Raw genomic sequence first — 18,920 nt, forward strand, 5'->3', positions numbered from 1 at the left:
CTTAAATAGATGACTTGATCCAATGAATATGTAAGTCATTAAAAAATATAAAATTAAACTCCAATGGATTTTTGAAAAGGGATGTGTACATATAATAAATTTTATAAACTTTATATGAAATACTATAATCAATTTAGTTTAAAAAAAGATAAATTCTTGAAAAAAACTCTAGTTTAGATAAATTCCTGTATAGCATATCAATTTTCAAAAATTCTTACAAATATCATAGAGTCGAACCCTAATAGGGGAGGCAACAACGCGCCCACATCAAGCACTATGCAATCATGGTGGGAGATCATCTCCTAAGCTCGTTTTCAAATCCTCTCCCTAGCCTCCATGCTCTTCTCACCTGATCTTGTCTTATTGGTGGACTTTGATCGTCATGTTCGTTCCCTCCTTGACTCTCCTATAGCCTATGCAACACTCTCTGTTGTTCTCTGCTCATTCATTTGGATCTAACATTGATCCCCTCCATAGTCTCACTCTCATTTACCATCATCGCTAATAGAGGGAGGATGATAGTAAAAGGTAATAGGAGAGTAGGCGAGGACGATGGACAACAACACTGAGCGGAGGCGATGGACAACAACACTGATCGGAGGCAATGGTTAACAAGAGCAATATTATTATTTTAAAGAAAAAATAATTCATAAGAATTTTTAAAAAATGGGTGCTAAATAAATTTTTTAAAAAAGGATATTAGTATTCGTAATCCTTTCAATCCATAATTTTGAATATTCCTAAGTTATTTATTTTGAATATTTATAAATATAATTTTAAATTTTCAGTAAAATCTTTTCACTCCATACTTATAATCATTTTTTTCTCCATTCTCCATCTCACCCTCCTCTTAATTAATAAAAAAATGATAGCTGATGAAATGAGATGAGCTTAGATCAAAGAGAAAATATGAGAAATAGTTTTTGATGTTTATTATAATGATTTAATATTTTTAAAATTATGTTTATGAGCCTAAAAGATATTATCTTATAAGTCAATTGTATTAACTTATAAAATATCATTTTGTGCCTTTCTAAATTGTGTAGTAAGATGCATAGGCGAGGTTGGAAAAAAAAGAGCAAAAAATAGAACTAGAGAGATCAAAAATAGTAAAATATTATGTTATTATTTTTAAAAAAATATAAATAGCAAAAAGTTGTGAATAATAAGAAGGGATTCTAAATAGTGAGTTCCTTTCCAAAAATAGAGTTTTTTTAAAAATTATCCTTAAAAAATCGATCCAACCAAACCGAATTGAGTTTATGCGAAATAATATTTTTCCTCACAATAATGATATTTTTTTGATCAGTTCATAAAGGAAGGGGCTCACCACAAACGAAATGACAGAGACTTGATTTGGGAAAACCTTTTTGGTTGAATTCTTTGCCAAAATGCCAAATAGAAAAGAAAATAGAATGTAATCAGGAGAAAACGAAAACCTAACTTTGGGCATTTCATTACAAGGCGAAGAATTGCCCAAACGTCTTTAACTTTGTCCGTAATTGGGGAGAATTCCCCAAATTAAATCGTTCCCCCTTCTCACAAACACGCTGTCTGTTGTAAAAGACCAAAACGAGGGCGGAAGGGAATACAAGTGAAAAGAGGCGGCGAGACGACTTCAAGTCTCCTCTTTCTTTTGTGCTCTCTCTCTCTAACTCCTATTACCTCCTCCTCCTCCTCCTCCTCCTACCTCTCTCCCGTCTATCCCGGATTGGAAGATGAGCGGCGGCGGTTCTAGGGTTTCGATCCCTGCCGGTGTGCGACGGACGATTCAGAACATCAAGGAGATCGCTGGCAACCATAGCGACGAGGAGATTTATGCAATGCTCAAGGACTGCGGCATGGATCCCAACGAGACCGCCCAGAAGCTCCTGCTCCAAGGCATCCTCTCTCCTTTGCCTTCCTCGTCTGCCGTGCGCTTTGGTCCGGTGTTCGGCTTTTGGTTCTGATGGGCGGCCGTTGTTCTCGGGCGAATCGACTCGCAGCGTTTTGGCGCTGTGGAGTTTCTTGAGTATCGATTTTTTTAATCCTCCTTTGGCACTATTGCGCATCTCATTGGATTTCTTGGGTAGGAGATTTGGAGTTTCTGGCTGGCGAAATTGATTCGTACGTTTTGTTGTTCTGGGTTAGGTGGATCGATGGTGGTTGGGGTAGCCTAGTCGTTAAACTGTATGTTGTTGGAGTTAAAATGAGTTTTTCCGGAACAGAAGGAACAGTTGGGTCACCAGTGCCCTTAGATTGGATTTCACCTTTAATTTGAATTATATGATCTGCTTTATACTATAACTGCAATATCTAGCAAAAATTATTTATAATCTCGGAATCACGTGTGATTTAGTTGGACTTGTCTTTCATGATTCTGGAGCAACAAGTATTTGAGGAGTGATGGTCTTAGGCGTCTTTTCTTGTTATCTAGAGAGGCATAGTCATGTTGAGTTCCATGTTCTTTCCCGGTAGAGTAGCTTGTAAAATTTTGGTTGTAGTTGTACCTTGCTAAGGGAGTGTTTCTATTATATTAAACTAATTTACTAAGCGTCATGTTCTATGTATAATTTATTTTGGAATATCTAGTGGTAATATGGTTGGCATATTTACAATATTTAGATATTAACAAAACCAAGAATTTTGATGGCATTTTACCATGTTCCGTACCATATATTCTGCTAAAATTTAATTTAGATAATAATATATAAATATATTTATATGTCTACAAACATCTACGGTTTCCAGTATGATGTCTCTTCTTTTCCATGTTTTCACTCCTTTGTCTCTTCAGTAATAACAATATTCATTTATCAGTTGGATATTCTGTAATCTCTTTCTTGATGTGTATATACCTGAATTTGGAACGTACTTGCTTATGTTGTATTGTTTTAATTGCCTTCTTAGTCATAACTACTATCTGGTTTTTGTGTTGTAGACACCTTTCATGAAGTGAGAAGGAAGCGTGACAAGAGAAAGGAGGTAATTTTTTTTATTGTCTTAATACGTCTGTTTTTATTCTTTGCTTATGCTAAGAAAGTGATTAATATGTGAAGTCTGGGGATATATGTGTTAACAAAGTTGCAGGATCAAACAAGTCATTAACATTTACTTTAATATAAGCATTTGATTAAAGTACATGTCATTTTATCATCTGTCTGAATCCCAAAAGGGACTAATTGGAATCTATATTGAGACGTGAAGGTCCAGGTCTTCTTTATATTATATAAATTGCGTAATTCTAGATTAAATTCTTCTTTTTCTTCTTCACTTCTCTCTTCAAAATTTAGTTTCTAGCACAATGTGTTGATCTAACGATTCAGATTTGTTTTCTCCAAATTCTTTAGAGTTTAAATAGGAGAGTTGTTGAAATCAAATGGCTGCTATGTAAGTTAAATAGGAGTCACCGGAAAAAATTAAACATGCTGGTTCTTGTCACTGCCTAGAATGAACTATTATTAAAAGAATTGAACCCACAATATGTGTGATTGAAGTGACAAAAAGGATTTGCTTGCTCTATTACTTTCTTAAGTTATAATCTCATAAGAGCCGGAGACTAGATGGTTTCAAGTTTTGGGTGATATGGTTGAAACTGAACCATTTTGGGTTGGTCTTAGACCAGACCCGTAACTCGAAATGTATGGACTTCCTTTGTCTTGAACAAAATATTATGGAAACTGGTTGAGTTTGTCTGTAATACAATGATCTTAACTAGTTGAAACCTGTTCTAACCTGCCCAAAGCCTATTCTTTCAGTTAAATTATTGTATGATGGCTGCACGCATGCATCCTCCACATACTAAAAATCATTCAAGATCTCCATTTCTTTATCTCACATTTTTTCCCCTAAAATAAACAAATATCAACAATTTTCCTCTATAAACTCTCCAATTTTGAGATTAACCAAATGAATATTCTGCTATTCTCAACAGAATGTGAGAGACCCTAATGATGCTAGGTGGAGGCCAGGTGTGCAGGGACGAGGAGGTAGAGGAGGTCGAGGAAAGTTGAACTACTCTTCACACTCTCTGCCTAGTGGTATGTAGTTTTCTTGTAATATAATACTCCAACTTTATGCGGCTAATGAGTTGCTCTAAGAAGTTATATGTTTCTCTTCTTGGTCTTGGACCTTTCTTTGTTTATCTGACTGCATAACATTCGTATTTTACGTGATATTACTTGGTTATTAGCTAACCATATGTACATCGATGCTTTTTCTTCTAATTTGAACATCTCACACATACATCAATAAGAACTTTCTTAAATTACCCAAAGTCAGTTGTATCAGAAATCAGATTTGTGCCATCTATATTATGATGTGTGGACTCAGTGTTCTGTTCCATATGCTGTGATATTTTGCATTTTGCTCTTTGGAGACCTTCCATAAATGCTTTTGGAAATACTTTATAGAACATGTTTTGTTGTATTTCTAAGGTGTGTTCTGTGACACAAAAAACACATATTGGCTACTGTTGCCATGCTTTATTGCTACTTGTTGGATATTTATTATTGGATATTGACCATATAATTTCCATTGGCTACAAGATGATGTTGCTGGAAGAAATGTTACTTCAGGGAAGGAGAATGGATTAAATCAAAGTACAGATAAAGCCAATACATCCTTTTCATCCACCACCACCTCCCTTGACACAGATAATAATAAGTTCACGTCAAGGTATTTATTTGTGTCTGTTCAGGTTGGCTTTAAGTAAATATACTAATATTGTTAAACTAGGAACATGTTTTTATTTCTTGATGCTCAATTTGAAGAAGACATATATCAAGTTTTATAGTGCTTTGGATTTATGCCTTAATTGTGCTGACGTTCGGACTTCAGTGCCATCAGAGGCTGCTGCTAAGTCAGGTTGTTTTTTCTTGTTATAGTTTCCAGTGCTTCATTGCGTCTTATGTTGTCTTAACATCCAAGCAACATGATCTGCTTGATGGTTTATGTGAGTTGTCATTGGTATGTTATTGGGGGAACATCCTGAGATACCGTTGTTTACTTCATATGTTTACTTCTAGATAATATTGGTAGTCAAAAGGTCACATCCTGGCTTTTGGTGGTTATATTTTGACTACATGTTGTTGAAGTACAACTTAGGAAATAGCAACTAGATTGAGATCAGTAATTTCATTTTGCTTAAGAATGAGCCTTTTTTTTTTGGGTTGGGAAGGAGGAAAATTTATGTGTTAAAGCTTTTTATGTAGCAACTGGATCAAGTTTATGCTGATGAACACATAACCATTAAACGAGGCAACCTTTTTTGTTCTCTGTTTAAGAACTCATGGGTGGATGATAATAGCAGATCACATTCATTTGGAGAGGATGAACTTTGATGCCACCATAAGATTGGTACTCTTCAATTTTGGTGTCAAGGGATTGAGTCATTTTTATAGTCTCTTTGCTTACCGGGATAACATTTCATGTATCAACTTTCTGCAGTATGCAGTATGCACATCAGTGGAAACTTGTCCAGTGGGTTGCCTTCTTTTTGAACCATGTTCATGTGAACCAAAAAAGAACAAACCAGAGAAAGCACACACACACATCATTTATTCCTAAATTTCATGAATCGTCAGTAGCAACTATTTCTAAGACTAATGCATCTTTTACCTTATGAAGCTCAACTATCGTATTCCAGTTGATAATGAAGCACAAACTCAGCTTCTAGATATAATTGTTGGTTAGTCTATAGTTGATGTCTAGATATAATTGTTGGTTAGACTATTGTATTCCAGCATTTATTTTTATCTGATTTAACACTAGTATAATATATATATTCTGATGCTGTCTATTATGATTTGTTTTCTCTAAGTGTGAGATGTCTTTCTATTACTGCCTAGTTTATTGACCTAGCTATAGTTTGTAATAATTGCATCTGATGTTGCCAATGGTCCCAGCAAAACAGATCATCCATTATCATCTCAGGGGTCCCATGTCTCTGGCGCTAGTGGCATTGCCCCATGGGAAGAAAATTCTGGTGCTGTAACTACTAAGAGTGGGACTTCAGGGATAAATTCCAGTGATGTAATATATGGATCTGCATCTGGACAATCTGTACTAGGTTCAGACCACAGTGCAGAAAACAGGACAGCAGCACCTGTTTTTGAAGTCTCTACTTCAATCTCAGACCTTAAGCTAGTGACATCTCCTGTTACATGCAGCACTGCTGAGTTGGGAACTACCAAACAAGTAACAGGGATTCAACACTCCCTTATTGAGACAGCCACCCATGAGTCTGCATCTCGAGATATTTCTGGACGGAATTTCTTAAATATCAGCGGAAAAGGTTCTTCTGACATGAGCAATGCCGATACGCATGGAAAGAAGATACAAATCAAACCACAAGGATCCAAAACAAATGAACTCTCAGAAAAATCTGTATCTTCTTTCTCCAGTGTTATAAGCAGCAGACAGTCCTCTACTTACAACAATCGTCCTCATCTAAGTGGTTCACAGAAAGGTAGAACGTAACATTTATTTTGTAGCATCTTTTTCTTTTTGTACTGGGTGATGAATGATCGATTGACTATATCTAATATTGTTGCGGTGCTTTGTTATCATGACCCTCCATTTATTACAGACAGTGGAAGTTTATGAAGTGATAATACCAGGATGGATTATTTCCTTCCCACCCCCCCTTTGAATTAATGCTGACGAATTGATCTGTCAGTTTATCTAAAATATACAGCATGCTTGTTTCTTAGGAGATAAAATAAAGATGACATCTTGTTGTTAACTAATTTCCTAAGCCTGCTTTGACCATGGTTCTTAAATTATTTATTTATATGCTATCAATATTTAGTTTGCTCTGTAGCAATTTTGTTGGCTTCAAGGCAAAATTTTTGATTCAGCATTAAGTTAATGCTTTAATAGGATCTCTCTGTTTTCATGAGCAGGCACCTGTGCATGATAAACTCCCTTGACTCGCTTTTTTTGGTTTGTGATTAGTCCAATTAATTACTTCCATTCTCCTAAATGCCCATTTTTGAATATATATTGAAGTTGCCAAAATATGCAATTTTTTGTTTAAAAAGGTGCTGCAATTCCTGAATTGATCAAATTTCTCTGCTCACTGAGCTTAAAAAATTATCGGTGTTTGAAGATGAATGAGAGACCAATATTTCATGCATCTTTCTGGATCTTTGAGTTATTGCTGTTCAAACAGTATGATTACCCCAGAACATATGACTTTTGCATTTCTTAAAGCTTTCCAACTAAATCTCATTTACTTGAATCTCATGTAACCTCCCAAAATAGAAACTGAAAGATATGGCTGACCATTCTTTGTATCAGTTGTAATACATTGGTTGTCTGCTTGTAACTTTTAGATTTTAACTGTCTTAACGAAGAATATTATACATTGTTTAATTAGCCAAGCTGTTATCTTGAACTTGCATAACAAGTGATACAAACATGTTAACTGGATAAGAGAAATGCTTGTTGTGACTCAGCTCCCAACTTGGGTCGTCAACAGTGGAGGTGACGTGTATCCAAGTGCATTGCAATCCTACAACCCTCTCAGTCCCATGACTTACACCACATTCTTTAAGTTGAGACTTGGTCATGATTTAAGTCATGATGTGCCATACTCACCGGATAGTCTTTGTCTTAGATGTTTGTTGTAACTATACCTGGAGGGGTTTAGCTTATATTGGCATTCTACTTTTTGTAGACTGATACCCGTTATGGTGCTCCCTATCGGAGAAGAGGCCACGGATAAAAGGGTATGTGTACTTTTGATTTTAGCCAAGAATGAGATGATAGATATTAGCTTGAGGAAGATCAAATAAGAAAAAGAAATAATTTGGTGAGTTTTTGACTTAGTGACATTGACCTAAAAAGAGGTCAGTGGTGGGATAGTTGATCCCAAATAGATGGGATTTATGGCTTGTTCTTGTTGATGATAATGATAAGATAACAATTTTTTTCCTCACTATGTTTTTCTTTGTTTCTTGCCTTCTATTCATGTCAGTATTCCGAGTCATGCCTAGAGTTGTCACAAATTGGTACATCATTGCAGCATATGGTGTGATGCCAGGTCTTGAAACCATGGTCCATCAGATTTTTGAGTGCATTGATCTATTTGGATTTTGTAACAATGACAATGAAAGATGCTTAGGGCTCGTTACTATGGTATGTTGAAGGTCAATGTAGCAGCCTTACTCCTACAAAGCAATGTTGTTTCCCTGATTTTAGTCCTGATCATTTAGATCACAAAGAAGCAATCTCACTATGACACTGGCCCATTCTCTACTGATGAAAAAATTGAACCTTAAACTATCTGCAAAAATCAGGTTTTAGATTAGATATAAAACAGAGCCTGCTTCTTGGTCCCAAAGTTCTTCTTTATGTACATATCAAGTAAATCATGTTATAATTGGTTAGATTAAGATGGCTTGGGTAAATTGGTTGTGCAATACATAAATGATAAGCATTCTATTATAATACACATGAAATTTGTACTGATATTTGGACTTTGTAAGGGGGAAATCAAGCTTTTGTTATGGTGGATTTATGTTCAGTATGACAGATACAGCCGTCGGTGAAACTCACCCAATTTTTTAAATCCAATGTATGCCTGAACTCTAAATACAAGATAGATAAACAATAAGTTCATTGAACTTGACCTGAAGTGACTTGATTCATGACTTAGCTCTTGTACCCTTAAAGAAAGAAGATACCTGCTATTTTAGGTTTTATTTCTGGAGGGACTAAGTTGAGAACATCTCATGTAATGAGAAAAAAAGATTAGACATGAATATATCTTGTAAGTGCCTGTTTTGTGGGAATAATCCACTATAATATGGTCCCATCAGGTATGATTTGATTTTAGTAAAGTAGTGATAACAATATATCTAATGCCTCCCTGGATTTTGTTTGAATTTTTTATCACAGTGCTTTGTTCATTCCAAGCAGGCTGTAGTGAGAAAATAATCCCCAAATCATTCTAGTGTTGTGTCAAATCAGCAGCCCTATCTTTGAAATTGACTAAAATGTTTTAGTTTTATAAAGAACTCAAGCTGGATGTCACTTGATCTGTATGCAATTTTGGCCCAATTAACATCTCAAATCCATTCTCTCTATCATCCCATATACCTTGTTGCTAGAGTGTATCAATTTATTTGTAGATGTGATAAGATGCAAGTTTGCTAATTATGTAGATGGGAAATCATCTAAAACAGGGAAAGCTGTGGAAGTTTGCTAATTATTTGAGGTTGGCTTCCATTACTCTTATCTCTCTGTTTCAGAGTATATTATACTTTAACGCAAGGTTTGGTATTGTAGCATAACCTTGTGTTGGAAACTTGCTGGCTTATAGTGCATACTGCATAGACTTTTAGTCCAGTGGTGCATTTGGATGCTCTTGCAGTTGACACACATTGTGTCAAATATCAGTGCTGCAATAGCATGTATGAGCAATCTTTTGTTGTATGTTGACCTTGTTCTCAGTGCAATTCCTATAGGTAGTCCACAAATGTTTGGTAATTTTTAGTAGTTGATCTCCTAAAATCAATTCTTATATGTAATTACGTCAACCGTGTACAGTTTATCTTGAGTGTTGAAATTACATGTATTTAAGTTATTGATTATTCATTTTTCCACTCTTTGATAAGTTTGCTATACTTAATAGTTGACTAAGTAGTACTTTTTCTTATTCAGCACCTGTGCCTAATAAAGAGTGGAAACCAAAATCAGTACAAGTGAATCCTGCCCAAGCATCTGAAATGACTGACACTTCTGATATATTAGTGATGGCTGAAGCTGTTTCTCAATCGTTACCAGCATCATGTTCTGTGACCTCAGAGGAAACTACCATGAAGTTAGAAAAGAAGCTAGACGAACTGAAGTTATCTGACAGACAACATGTCATAATTCCAAACCATCTTCAAGTCCCAGAGTCTGAAAGACATGGGTTGAGTTTTGGAAGCTTTGATGAAAATTTTGAGTTGAATATGGTTTTTGCTAATGGCCCTACTAGAGACAAGATTGATACACCACCTTCTGAGTCATCTCAGGAGGTTAAAGAGCCTTATGAGCAGCCTTCTTTAAGGTCTCAGGCGCATTAGTTGCATTGTTGTTTGACAATTTCATTTACATGTGCTTTACTTATTGGTTATTTTAGATCAGGGTATCATGATTCATATTTACATAATGAACTCATTTTGTATTTGATGAGATGAAATAACTTCAGTAAAAAAAGGCTAACAAGTTTATTCAATATGGTATAATATGCATGTGCATATTAATGTCTGTTGAGGAAGCTTTGAACTTTTACAACGATCAATTTTGCTCTTGTTTGTGTGGTTGTTTCTTCCTATACCATTGTTTTGGCTATGTGGAAAAAATTGCAAAGTTGTGTGGTAGAATTTTGTCGACTGCTCCTTTTGCTGTAAAATAAAAGATAGGTCTGTAAGTGATAGGCATTGTTACAGTACTTGTATATTAGAAAATAGAAACTTTCACATGTTATTCTTCCAAGAATTTTAGTTTACCCGCTAGTTGATAACTTGATATTTCAGTCACTCGTATTAGTAAAAACTTTTTGTTGTTATGACGCTCATGCATGTTGATGCTTCCTACAATGTTATATTACGAGTTGGTATATCTATCACTGGTATTAATAAAATAACTTTAGGATTTAACTTTGGCAAAGGGCATAGAATGCAAAATGTTATTTGCGTTGTGTACAAGAAATACTAGTAGGCAGTGACCTTTGCAATCATTGTATGTTTTATTTGCTGATCATAGCATAAAACTATATTGTAAAATGTATCTATTATGGCAAAGATGGCGTGGCCGACATGTTAGCGCCACCCGTCGACATGCCGGCTCTTTTTCGGCACCTCAGCTCCACGTGGCTGACCGACTGATTCCACAAGGTCTACATGTCGGTTCCACGTGGACACATCAGCTCCATGCAATTCGACTGGTTCCACGTTGAATTCGCCATGATCTACTCAATGGCTTGATGGTAGGTGACAATTTCACCACATTGCCCTTGTCACCGGTGTGTCACGGCCTTAGCTGGAATTGCATAAGGCATGAGGCACTCTTGTGGCAAAGACGCGAACTTAGCTTGCGTTGCCTAAGTCGCGAGGCACTCTTGTGGCAAAGGCGCGGACTTAGCTTGTGTTGCCTAAGTCGCGCTTCGCCCTTGCGATTTGCGTCTGCAAAGATCAGCCCACTTGCAACCTCTCGCAGGTCCCGAAGGACCTGTAAAAAGAGAAAGTTGATTAGTTCGAAGAACAAGTGACGGACAAGTCCCGACGTCTTGCGAAAAAGGGAAGCTTTACAAGCAATTTAGCGTGCACCTTGCGTGCACAAGAGAAAAGAGGGAGAGGGGGAAAACAAGGACTTTAGAAGGTTGAACGAACAGCTGCAAGGCCACAAACAGCTGCTCACCGGGTGCCGGGCGCGACAACAAGTTCCTATCAAGGTAACGTGCGAACTTGCGAAAGATTGTTCAACGCCCGACACTATACCGAAGCCCCATCCAGCCTTGTGCCACCTGGGTGGTTCCAAGTGGCTGAGATGGCTGACGTTTTGGTGAGCAGAAGCGGACTGCAGGAAATAGCCCGTGGCACACGAAAACGGAGCTGTTTTGGGGCTGTTTTGCTTGGTTCGGTGAGCGGTCGCTTTGTAGTGCTGCAACTTGTTCGAACTTACATTTTTACAAGTAAAATAACTCAAAACTAAGACAAAACATGTTGCCAAGCTGCTGTACATGTAGATAAGAGCGACGAACGGTTCGTTGAACGGAGTTGTTGCGGGTGCGCGACGACCGTTCGTGACAGGTGGGTATGGTGCGTGATTAGTTATCAGATCACGCTTGGATTCTCCCGCCCCCTAAGAGAGGAGGTGTGCATAGCAAATGTCCACGTCACTTCGTGTCGTTGTGCCCAACCTCGATGGCCCACCACGTCGTCATGCTTGGCCCTGTCGGTCCACCGTGCCTGGCCTTGTCGGCCCATCATGTCGTGCCGTTGCTCTCGGCCTTATCAGCTTGTTGCGCTCAGCCTTGTTAGCCCATCGCATTGTGCCGTCGCTCCCGGCCTTATCCGCTTGCCGCGCTCAACCTTGTCGACCCATTGTGCCACAACGCCGACCTTATTGACCCACCGCCCCACTGTGCCTGGCGTTGTCGGCCCGTCATGCCATTGCACTATCATGCCCAACCGCATAGGCCCGCTAGAACCACAACGCCAATCGCTGATGTCAACCTAACCCTACTTTTCGACCTGATTTTGCTACACTCCCTACCTCGGCTCTCTTTCGACACCTTGGCTCCACGTGGCCGATTGATTGATTCCACAGGGCCGACACGTCCACGTAGAGGACACATCAGCTCCACGCAGCCGACTAGCGGACCCTACGTGGCTGACATCAACGAGTCACTTGGTTGACTGCTTGTCACCACCATAGCTTCATACAAACTCCCTATAAGTAAAGCCAAATGGCCGCACCTGATGACTGTCACATGGAAGGAAGTTATGCAATCTTGGGTCCCGCGCGAGCTGACGACAGTTACAACCAAATCCCACGCCCCCAATATGGCACAAACTACACAATAAGCGGGCGTAATGGCTCCAAACCTCCACTATAAAAGAGGGGGTCATAGGTATGTCTCAACACACTCAACAATATAAATCCGACTTATCTGACTAGATAATTGACTTAAGCATCGGAGGGGACTTTGTCGGGAATGCCCCCCACATAGTTTTGTAGGGTTCTGATGTCTGAGTTGGGGAGTTTCGCTTTGGGACTGGCTCGAGGAAGAACAAGGTTAGATCTGATTCAGCTTCCAGCTCGGACAACCAAAAACTGCTCTTAACAGTGTCTAAAGAAGCTTACATATATTTAGAAACTTTTCTACCTCATTTTAATATATACTATAGTCAAGTCAATATTGATTTAAGCTATCTTTCACTAATTTCAATGCTGTATTGGAGGATCTTGTTTCCCTGTTCATCATTTTTTTCTTGTTTTGTTTACTACTACCATTTTGTTATGTTTAGATTGTGGCTTTTTAACGATTTTGGTTCTTTCTGTTTTTTATGGGCAGCATTCATATGGCAACCTCAGCTGGTCAAGAAGCTGAGTTTATGGGTCATCCTCAATCACCTGAGCTGGTGTTAGATAGTTATCCAACCAAAGAAGCAAGTGATTCGGCAAGCATATCTACTGCAGTGGAAAATGACCAATGCAAACAAGAGGCTTCTTTAGCTCCAGATGGCTCTCAGAATCTGGTTGTTCAATCTGCACCATCATATCCATCACTTGGATTGGACACACAAGTGCTCGGAAGCCAATTTGCACCTTTTGAAAGCTCAGAACCTCAGGCTTGTGATACCTCTCGTCTCCCAAACTTTCTGGTACAGTGACACCTTTAGATCTTTATATCCATGTCACTTAAATTATATAATCTGATAGCTGAAGTGATGCAGTGTTTTATATACAAAAGTGTTCTTTATTTCAATTTTATGATATTAGTTAATAGCATGATTGCTACTGAAGCTAATCTGGTGGTGGCCAATAGCCATAAGATATTGAGGATCAGTCATTGCCATTTGTCTATCATTCAAACTTTTGCCTTCAGCTGTACACTTGATACATAATCTTGATTGCATCAATGAGCTCATTGCTTGTCACGGATTGCCTCCCCTACTTCCCTGTAACTATCAGGACACAAACATCCTTCATGCCTCTATTTGTGTGTCTCCTATGCTCCTAGCCACCTTCACAACTGCTTTAGCTGGTAGCGATCAAGTGTTTCTCAACGACCCTTGTACAGCTTGCAATTTCTGCACACACATCCCACATGGTAATTGTCAGCCACATGAGCATTCACAAGTCACAACTACCTTGCTTTTCTGCCTTGTACCATCCTTGACGTGGCAATAGGTCCCTCCTACCACTATGGAGTTCCAGCAGGATCTTATAATACTGTTCAGATGGGGAAAAGGGCCATGAACCCCTATTTCAACTAGGAATGGTGCATAAGAAGGGGGATTATGCTGCCACTTTTTGTGAGGCCAGGTGATGAGGTAACAGATCATAGTTGGGTATATGGTGCTAAGGAGATAGGGTATCAATTTACTCTTTTTTCTAAGAGTCTAGGTAAGGTTAAGATATAGAGTAGTTTAAATAAGAGGTCTTTAAAGCTGTAAGAACTTGTCTCGTTTTCATAATTTTTTTAAAATTTTCTGTAATCCTGCAAGAAAATTATTGTAGTAATCTGTCTCTTGAGGAGTCTTCTGCTTCCCCTTGGATCCAGTGGTGATGCTCGAACATTATTTGGTATGTGAATGAGATTGATCGGCAAGCATTTGTCAGAGTTCTTCTATGCTGATGCACACCATGAGGGGTTCACCCTTTTAGACGTCATGAACTCATGATTAAGTTGATAAAGCTATAAGAAGACCTCAACAATTTGGGAGCTAGTGGAGAAGTGTGAAGAGGAAGATAATTGCAAACCATAATCACACTGTCTGAACTCCCTTGTTTCAAAATTTCTCTATTTTTTATTTTTCAGATTGGCACTAGAAAACGATCTGCTTCATCTTTTCTCATTTCCTGTTGGTATATTGATCCTGTTATACAGGTTCAGCAATCCTATGACCCCTCCACAAGCTACTACACACCATTCTATCAACCTATTGCTGATGCTGATGGTCGCATCTCTCCACTTCTTGCATCCAGTGCCTCCTCTAGGTACAATGGGAACACTCAAGTCCTACCTGCTCGGACTGTCCAGGCTTCTCAAGAGGTTTGTGTTTGACTTTCTGCTTATATACTTTTTTTATTTTGAAATATTGGGAGATATCCTTTTGAATTATGTCATACTAATTACCACATTACGGTCCATCTTTTGGTATTGCTTTTGGAAAACATATGCTCTGCTATTTGCCCTCTTCATAATAGTAGAGGTTTAAATGTTCCTAGCTCTTGAATTTTGTGGTTGAATTCTAGGATTCATTATGACACCTTTTTTTCCTGGTCTTGACAATTTACTTATTATTTATAATCTTGTATTAAAATCCCCAAATAGTTGGGATTTTACGACCTTGTTGTATTAATATTATCTTCTTGTTCAGATTCTCAACATCATGATCTTAGTATATTCTGATGCTCTTACACTTTTTCCCATCCAGAATACCAACTCCGTTGTGCTACCTATGGTTGGGTCAACTCCTCTAGCAACTCAAGCTGCAGCTCCTATGCAAGGTTCTGTTGCTATTCCTCAACAGCCAGTTCCTATCTTCCGACAACCTCCTGGTTTACATATATCTCACTATCCTCCGAACTATATTCAATACAGCCAATATTTCTCACCATTTTATGTTCCTCCTCCTACCCTTCACCATTTTTTGAGTGGTGCTGCATTCCCTCAGCAACCTCCTACTGGCAACATATATCCAACTCCTGGAGCTGCAAGTCCTGTGGCTGCTGTCAAGTACACCCTTCCCCAGTACAAGCCTGGTGCTAATACTGGCAATTCAACAATTGTTGGATTGCAATCTGTATATGGAACGTATAATGCAACTCCAGCTGGCTATGCTTCTGGTCCTGCTGCTAGCAGTGGAAACTCAACTTCCAATGAAGATCTTGGGTCTTCCCAATTTAAGGAGAACAATGTTTATATTCCTGGGCAGCAGGTATTTCCTGTTTTTATTATACAGGTTTTGTGTGTGATGTTTAGTTCTTGCTTAGTTACTTTATTCTAATCTATAAATCCATAGTTCTGCTGTTACTTAGATGTGTAAATTGTTGATTTAGAATTAGCTTAACGGTACCACAAATCGTTTCTGAAAAAGCTGTCTTCTAGAATCTTAATTGTATAACTTTCAAATGTTTTCACTGTTTGAGCTCCTAAACTCATTATTCAGTGATGATTTTTTGCTACTTCACCTGAATTACTCAAACAGCTACGGAGTTATATTTTTGTATAGTTTGCAAATGTGGTAGGACTCAGTTCTCCTTTTGCTTTTCTCAGTGCCTATGTAATTGTATGTTGCATAAATAGCTTAGGAAGCTGTTGTTAGTTGAGCCATTGCAGATGTTGAGCTGACTGAATCAGTTTGTAATCTTGATAGTTGATCCCTTTCAATGTTTAGCATGCAGGATAGAGTGAACTGGAAATCATTTTACTCTTTTTTATAAATGATTGCTTTGGAAGTGTTAGGATTTGCATTGAGCTGAGCATAAGCAAATTTTTTGCTGCAGTTTTTACCTTTTAGAAGCATAATTTTTTAAGGAGATGCACTTGATTTGATCTGAATAAGGTATGAGGTGAGAACATTTTTTAAGTCCAAGATCTGAACTTTTCTCAAGTCCTATATGTGAATTTATTGAAGTCAAACTAGAAACTATTGATCATGGAATAAGGAGAATGAATTCACAAAGCATCTGTTCTCTGAAGCATCAGAAGCAAGTGTAAGATAAGCTTACAAGTTGTGACATGACTATATTCCAAGAAATTCTGAGCACTGGGATTGTACATGATGTTCTTATGGAATGACTTATAAAGGTAGGGACTTGGATAGGTCAATCTTGTTCAGGCAAGATTTATCAGTTTATTTCATTAAGATTATGAATTCAAGTACTAGTGGATACAAGCCAGAAAGGGGATAGAAAGAAGGAAATTGCAGAAGGGAGAGTGTGGGCCTTACATTATATAACCGAAAGCATCTTGGAATAATTGAATATATATGGTGTATGCTTCTTGAATGTGTTCTAAGCTGATTCCTTGAAAGATAATATATTGTATATATTTCAAACAGTTAGAGAGCGAACTCTAGTGACAGTAAGATTTTTCTTTTTGATCTGGGGGACCTTGGTTCAAGTCGTATAGACAACCTATCTGTTTGCAAGGATAAAACCTCTCCTTTTGAACATATGTTGGCAAGAGTCTCGTTCACTGCATTACCTTTTCTTTATTTCTAAAAGTTGTCATTTTTGAAGAATATTTTTTGTCAGATGCTTATCTTGCATGGCTACTTCTTCTCTAGGAAGTAAAATCCTGTCAGCTTTAAGTTTATACATTTTATCAAGTTATATTAATTGTACCCGATATCCTTTGATCTGGGTTCCTTGAATAATCATGACCAACTATCTGGATGGTTTGATCATTAGCTTCTATTTACCTGTATAGACTTGTTTCAATGTCTTATTGTTATCAAACCCAAAATAAAAAGAGCCATCCCTGATGACAAGTTGGTTATAATGCTTGCTTCAAAATTAGACTGGTTCCAACCAGGAAGATGCCTGGTTTTGGTTAATCCTTTTTTTTTTTTGGTTTTTCTGTTGGTGCTATAGGTGTTAGGTGCTCTGTTGGTGCTATATCCTATAGCTGCCTAAGTTGACCCTCCTGGGACTTGCATTGGTAATAGCCTCCTGAAGTTGGTGACCTGGTCACGTTTTTTCTTCTTTTGCTGTACCTTTTCCGTGAGATCTTGCCATAAGTAACATGATAAAAAAGTGTTTTCTAGTTTCACAATGTGCTTAGTTCACAAGTTTCCTGTATAACTTTGTTGGTGTTCCAAACAAAAATATGTTGATTTTCTTGGAACCTGTGAGATGATAGCCTACTAGGGAGTTACTACAAAATAACTAACGTGGAATTTAGCCTGAGTTTTGCAAAGCTGTGCGTTACTTATTGCCCATATGTTGGATGTATTTACTGGTTAGCTTGTGGTATTGATACGAGGAAAACCTGCTGCACCAGTAAATAATACTTTATACGAGTCTTTTGCATTGACCTGTTGGCTCTTTTTTGAAATCGACAATATTGAAACTTAAGATTCTCCATGCTTTGTTATGCCTTTGCTTATATTGCTTTTTTCTTGAAATTATAGAGCTTTTTTGTAATAATGTGCATTCTCATTTATAATCCATGTGCATCAGTTAGCCTTGGTTGTATCTGAAACTCTGTTTTCCAAGCAGAGCGAAGGTTCAGCTGTCTGGATTCCGGCCCCTGGACGGGATATTTCTGCTCTTCAGGCTAGCTCCTTCTACAACATTCCTTCTCAGGGACAACATATGACTTTTGCACCCACACAAGCTGGCCATGGTGCCTTCAGCGGAGTCTACCCTCCGACGCCAACTGTCTCAGCTCCTGTTCATCCATTGCTCCAGCAGTCCCAGACTGTCGCTGGAGCTGTCGAAATGTTGGGGCCCTCTGGTGGTGTTTATCAACAGCCACAACGTGCACAGATGAATTGGACCAATAACTATTGAAGGAAACCAAACCTAAGTTATGGCAGCCGCAGCTCAGTGATCAAGGATACTTGGGGTTCCGATCAGAAGATGTTTCGAATGTGGCGTAGAGTTGCCTGATCGGAAAGACTGGATATATATCTATATCTAAAAGACGGCCGTCTTGAATGAGAAGGTTTCAGAATTTGGAATCGAGAGACTTCAATAGTTCAAGCTGATGTTGACCATTTTCATGTCAATTGTCTAGTCCGCTCAAATTCCACGGGTTGTCTGCTGCTCATTCTTTGTCATTTGCTTGTTTCTTTTCGATGGATGAAAATTTGACATCCATTTGCGCCGCCGCCACCACCACCACCACTACTGATGAGGTGATAGAAAGACCTTAGAAGGTAAGAATTTACCCTAGTGGGTTGTCATTTCTCCACTGCCTTTGTCTGTAAAGTAAAAATTGATACTGAGAAACTGTAGCACAACAGTTGTATTTGGTGTAATCGAGATAGCAGCCGCACATCCTCTTTGTTACAGTCGTGTTCTCCTTTCAGCTCACCAGTGTTTGGGAGAAACTAAAGATGGATTCATGCGGGCTCATATCCTCGTCTTTGTAATTCAATAGAATATGAGACATGCCACAATTCCAGGTTTGTTTCTGGCAAAGCATCAACCAAGTGTTCTTATTCTTTTTCTGGTAATATGATCATTATTTTTTATTCTTTTTC

At 38.2% G+C, this 18,920-nt stretch overlaps 1 protein-coding gene across 1 annotated transcript; it reads left to right on the forward strand.

Annotated features, from left to right (window-relative positions):
• The first annotated feature begins 1,518 nt into the window (after positions 1–1,518).
• Positions 1,519–18,911, forward strand: LOC135629376 (GBF-interacting protein 1-like). The gene is made up of 10 exons (XM_065136636.1): positions 1,519–1,881; positions 2,921–2,964; positions 3,914–4,019; positions 4,527–4,656; positions 5,886–6,448; positions 9,649–10,039; positions 13,052–13,361; positions 14,591–14,755; positions 15,141–15,644; positions 17,932–18,911. Exons 1-10 carry the CDS (start codon positions 1,719–1,721, stop codon positions 18,223–18,225), a joined length of 2,670 nt encoding a protein of 889 aa, XP_064992708.1. The 5' UTR covers positions 1,519–1,718; the 3' UTR covers positions 18,226–18,911.
• Positions 18,912–18,920: the final 9 nt, after the last annotated feature.

Source organism: Musa acuminata, chromosome BXJ3-1, assembly GCF_036884655.1.
Source record: "Musa acuminata AAA Group cultivar baxijiao chromosome BXJ3-1, Cavendish_Baxijiao_AAA, whole genome shotgun sequence".
Classification (NCBI taxonomy): Eukaryota; Viridiplantae; Streptophyta; class Magnoliopsida; order Zingiberales; family Musaceae; genus Musa; species Musa acuminata.

What these genes read in the sequence shown, in the direction of transcription:
- LOC135629376 (XM_065136636.1), top strand. Translation starts at nt 1,719, where the DNA reads ATGAGCGGCGGCGGTTCTAGGGTTTCGATCCCTGCCGGTGTGCGACGG. An exon ending in AGCGTGACAAGAGAAAGGAG is followed by an intron (nt 2,965 to 3,913) that starts GTAATTTTTTTT and finishes TATTCTCAACAG; the next exon opens with AATGTGAGAGACCCTAATGA. An exon ending in AATAATAAGTTCACGTCAAG is followed by an intron (nt 4,657 to 5,885) that starts GTATTTATTTGT and finishes CAATGGTCCCAG; the next exon opens with CAAAACAGATCATCCATTAT.